Here is a 5,073-nt window from a genome sequence, read left to right on the forward strand (position 1 = left end):
CTTAATATTGAATTTATCTCTGGCTTAGGACAAACAACCCCCTGCCCTCATGAGGACAGCACCTTCACTTGTCCTAATGCTGTGATTCTTAGCACGAATACTAAAATTAAAAATTTAGTAAGACCACTTCATGGGTGTTTATCTATTATGCCATTCTGGCATATGGTAACTATTTTTCCTGGGAAGTTCTAATTTCATTTTTTTGGTCTTTATTTTCATATATGTGGAATGGAACTTTCACATTAAATATCAGCATACAGGGATGGCCTTTTCATTGTCATTTGAATTGCAATAAAGGTTTTGAGAGTATACTAGCTTCCATGCAAATGTTATCTCATGGCTCAGCCAGATGATAAAATTTTATTAACAAAGTACTAAAATAAACAAAGGCACTCTAATGGCATACTTTTGGTCTTCTCGGCTTACTTATTTCCAGGTCTGATAGGCCTAGTTCTTATAGACTGATTTAAACTTGAATTTAGAAAGCTAGGCCAACTAGATTTAAATTCTCAAAGATACAACAAATTTTGGGGCACAAATGAAATAACAAAATAAATACATGGTAAGATCAACTTTTGATTGATATGAGGGCCCAGCAGAAGTAATCTGCTTTCTGAAAAATAAGAATCCAAACTAATCACACATATAAACCAGTTTATTAGATTGTCAGTGATACTTTGAGACATATTCAAGTTATTTTATTTTACTTCATATAAACAAAAGAAGGGAGGGAAGTTTTAAATTTCAAGCTTTGTTCAGCATGTGTGCAGTTAGCATCCACAAAAGCACCATAGGATATGGAAGAATTAGCACCACAGAATTTTAGGACCTAACTGTTAACATGCATCACTGAAAAACTTGGAACATGAAAATGGAAGTAGTACGTGGTATGGTCTATTATAAACAATACAAGGCAATTTATGATTTGTTTCCATACAGTACAATACAATCACCAATCAATGAGAACCTTTTAAGTACAATACAGGACAAAAAACACTTTGTACCCTGTTAACACTAAAGCAGTTACAGATTTAAAAACATGTTTCTTGTGAGAGGCAGTGGATTAGAATTATCCTGCCTTTTCAATTTTTAAATTCTGAGTTATGTAGTTACATGATCTCTTAAGAAAGTATTTTCACATTTATGTCTCTCTACCTCATTGCTGACAAATGGTTTTTTGAAAACTGAAAGGCTTGACGAATTTAAAAAAATAAATAAATAATCTGATAGCGTTAAGAAGTACTCCAGTGTGGTGGATATTACGTATAAGATCAGTTTGAAAATGATGCCAATGGTGTTGACACTTGTCTTCCCTTCCATGGAGGAATGTCAAGTACAGAAGCCTTGCATTCTCGATGAACTTCGGTTCATTTCTTTCACCCAGTGCCTTTGTTCTGAAGCGTAACATAAGAGACTTATTCCTTATTCCTCAACTGTTTTTGTAGTGTCATAGGGCTGTTCCTTATGCTGGATTTGACAACAGTGAAAAGGGTTGATATTCTCTCTGGATTTAGGGTAATTTGTGAGCTAAAGAAAAAATATTAATTTAACTTTAGCATATATGAAATTTTAAAGGGAGTTTTACTATTTTTACATTACAAACCCATATGAATTTCATTGAAAACCTTTCTGTTAGAAAGCATGTAACAAACCATCAATTTTAAGTTGTGTCTTGGCCAATTTTGGCATATTAAAAGATGACTGTATAAGAAATGTGCAATAAGAATAGATACAGGTATATTCAAATCTCAATGCATTGATGTCCAGGAAAATATACTTTTACTCACCAAGAGAAGAATATACCTTGAAGCATCTATGCAGACACATGAATCAATCATGTGTCTGCCCAACTTCAAATTCTGGAATAGTGATAACAGGGTCATTCAGGAAAAAGTACTCAATTATGGTACGGTAGCAATTTTATGTTGTATATATTTAACAGCAAAACAGTTCTGAAAATAGATTCAGTACTATACGGTAAGTTTACATTCACCATTTCTATACTTGTAATACATGCGTTTATTTGTTTTCCCAGTTTTAAAAAATTCCACTAGACCAACATCTTTCAGAACAACAATCTAACAGTAAACAAAACCCTCTAAGGAAGATATTTAGCATCACAGAAATGTGAGAAAAGTCTGTTACTCAGCATCACAAAATACTCAATAGAGCTACATTTAAGATTATTCATGCCATGACATTAACATACCTTTGGGTTAATATCTCTTATTTTAAAAAGAAACAAAGAAACAAACCAAATAATTGACATGGAATTTATCTTTAGTCTCTCCTTGGTAAGAGAAGACCTCTAATAAGCTTGACTCCTTTCTATACCATATAATGATAACTGCGTCTATGAAGCAGCATTTACATTTAGTAAAACATTTGAAACTAGTGATAGAAAAATGGCCACCACAGAGGAATAATTAAAGATAAGTAAAATTATAGACGCATGTTTTTTCCTTAACTAAACTGCTCCCAAATGAAAAAGAAAGCAAAGTTTGTTCACTTTGAAATACTCTTCCCCTGAAAAACATTCTGGGATAAAAGTTAGCCTAGCCTTATAAATAGAAGATGTAAGGTTTCACCTGAGAAAAAATTTAACTTTTGAAAAAAATTATCCTCTGCTTTTTCTGCTAAATCAGAGCCATCACATAAGTCATCTAGTAATTCTCTGAAGAGGAAACAGCTATACACAGCAGCACATCCACATTACTAATTTAAATTTGATAATTCAGCAGGCATGGCTGACTTGAGCACAGAAGAAACAGAACTGATTTCTTATTGTTTTAGGGTTACGTTAAAAAAAACCAACTATAACGAAATCGAGTTATGACAGGCTGGCTTAATAGTTTGATTGCCCTTATATTAGACCAACATTTTAATACAAAGTAGTACCAATTAAAAAAAAAAAGCTGTCTAAAAATTGTTCAATGAAAAAGCTTAACATTTTACACATTTTAACCTTAAATGATTGTAGACCAACTTAGACTAACATTTTTGCCATTACCACATCACTTTTGTTACTCTTGAGTTTTATTTATGTATTGTTCATCGGTTATATTATGTAATACAATTTTCTATTAAAATAGTTTGAATTATTACATTATAAGAAGCTTTAGAAAAACACATAAGTAGGATAAATTTATAAAAGGATAAAGAATATTTTATGGATTTTAAACAAATTCTATACAGATAAATAGCTAGTTCAAGGTAATAAAGTGCCATCATTACAGGTAATTAATTTTTCACTAAAATATTTTAAGGATTTATAAGAAACTTAACATTATCAGAAGTTTGATAGTATATGGGGTTATGCTATTAATTAGCATTCTTTTGTAGTCCTATTTATTTAATCTTTTATTCCACATTAGGTAATTTTTACAGATTAACAGCTTAAAATGATAAAATTAGAATTGTAAATTCTGAATTCATTTTGTGAGGAAAGGGAAAGATGCATAATTTCTAAATGCAGTGATTTGTACATGAGATTCATGTGTTGCTTCTGAACAATCTAGTTTATGTCATAATACACAGCAGCCAATGTTACTCAAAATTCAACAGAATATTTAACCCTATGGAAAACAGGGCCATCATCTCATTCATTCATATATTCTGTTGTCTTTACATTTAAATGATTGTGTAGCCTCAAATGAAAAAGACCATAGAAAATCTGAGATAAATTCTTTACATATAGGCACAATAAATATTTTTTTTATTGCAACAGTTTATGTATAATCCGTATTGATGCCAACATCTAATGTTAAAGCATTTATATTTGTTTCATTTTGCTTCTGCTACTCATGAGAGTGTCACAGTAAAATACTGGTAACCTAATAGAAGTATGTGTAATAGCTATAATATATAGAATTCTATTTCTTCTTATCATTTCTCTTTGGAGGATATGAAGATTTTTTAAGCACAGCTGTGTACTTAGTTGTCTTGGTGGCTTCAGATTTTAAAATAAATTATGATGTAAATTAAAAATAACATATATGGACATCAACTTACTCAATTGGTTATTACCAATACAACTAATTAAAATGTTTGAATATTAATTTTTAGGAATTTAGTTCTTTTTGTCAGAAAATTACTAAAATTGGGCACCAGATTAAATGGCCATGATACCTAAAATGATTTTCTAATTATCACTGGATTAATTTAAAGTGTTCCTTAAATTAAAGGTTTTTGAGGTTAAGATGGAGAAGGAAAGCTAAAATTAAATTGCAAAGAATGGTTTAAATTATGTGTTCTACATATATTGAAAAAGGAACTATTGGTAGGAAAAAAAAGTGCTAGTCTTAACATTGAGTTTGGTTTTGAATCTAAAGCCTAGTAAGAGTAATTCCTGGGGACTGAAAAAAAATTAAGATGACACAAACCTTTATAATTGCACATTCCTTTACCTAAATGCCACAAGTTACCAAAAAATTTTAAAAATGCATATGATGTTATTTTTCAAAATCTAAGTACATATAAAGTTTTACCTTTGTCATAATAGTATAGTATAGTTGCACAAATATAACCAGGAAGATGAATTTTAACTTTCTAAATACAGTATAGTGTGTTTTTAAAAAATAACTTAGATCTTTTGTCAATATGAAGATTCAAATCCAAGTCTTACCAAAGCATTTCTATAAAATCTAAAATATCATCAGAGTTTATTTAGGCAGGTTTTAGTAATACTCTGTCATGCAATGCAGACATTATATGCTTTAAAAAAAAAACATTGGTTTAGTTATCTTGTTTCAATCTGACTACATATTATCTTTACTTACTCTCTCTAATCACTGAAGCAAAAATATATGTAATAATTGAGTTTTGAAAACAGTATTAAACACTGAGGTTTCTAGCCTTAATTGCTCATTCTTATTAAGCACATCAAAAATGTCTGATGCATAGGTTATTAATTTTCATGCTTCTCTTTATTCTAAATAGAAATGTTAAATGGAAATGTATAGAGATAATATAATGACAAAAGGACATTAGAGAACAAAGCACCAATACACAGAACAAATAAAATAATAAGCAATTGTGTGGAAGTTCTCCATATTAATAAATTTGTTAAATCAG

General features: G+C 30.1%; 1 protein-coding gene across 1 annotated transcript in view; it reads right to left on the reverse strand.

Annotated features, from left to right (window-relative positions):
- Window positions 1–637: 637 nt before the first annotated feature.
- PURG (purine rich element binding protein G) overlaps window positions 638–5,073 on the reverse strand; it is a 31,975-nt gene continuing 27,539 nt past the window's right edge. Inside the window, exon 3 of the mRNA XM_011371989.2 lies at window positions 638–1,527. Within this exon, the coding sequence (XP_011370291.1) occupies window positions 1,423–1,527 (105 nt within the window). The 3' untranslated portion in view covers window positions 638–1,422. The remainder of the gene's footprint in view (window positions 1,528–5,073) is intronic.

This window comes from Pteropus vampyrus, unplaced genomic scaffold (assembly GCF_000151845.1).
Source record: "Pteropus vampyrus isolate Shadow unplaced genomic scaffold, Pvam_2.0 Scaffold8, whole genome shotgun sequence".
NCBI lineage: Eukaryota > Metazoa > Chordata > Mammalia > Chiroptera > Pteropodidae > Pteropus > Pteropus vampyrus.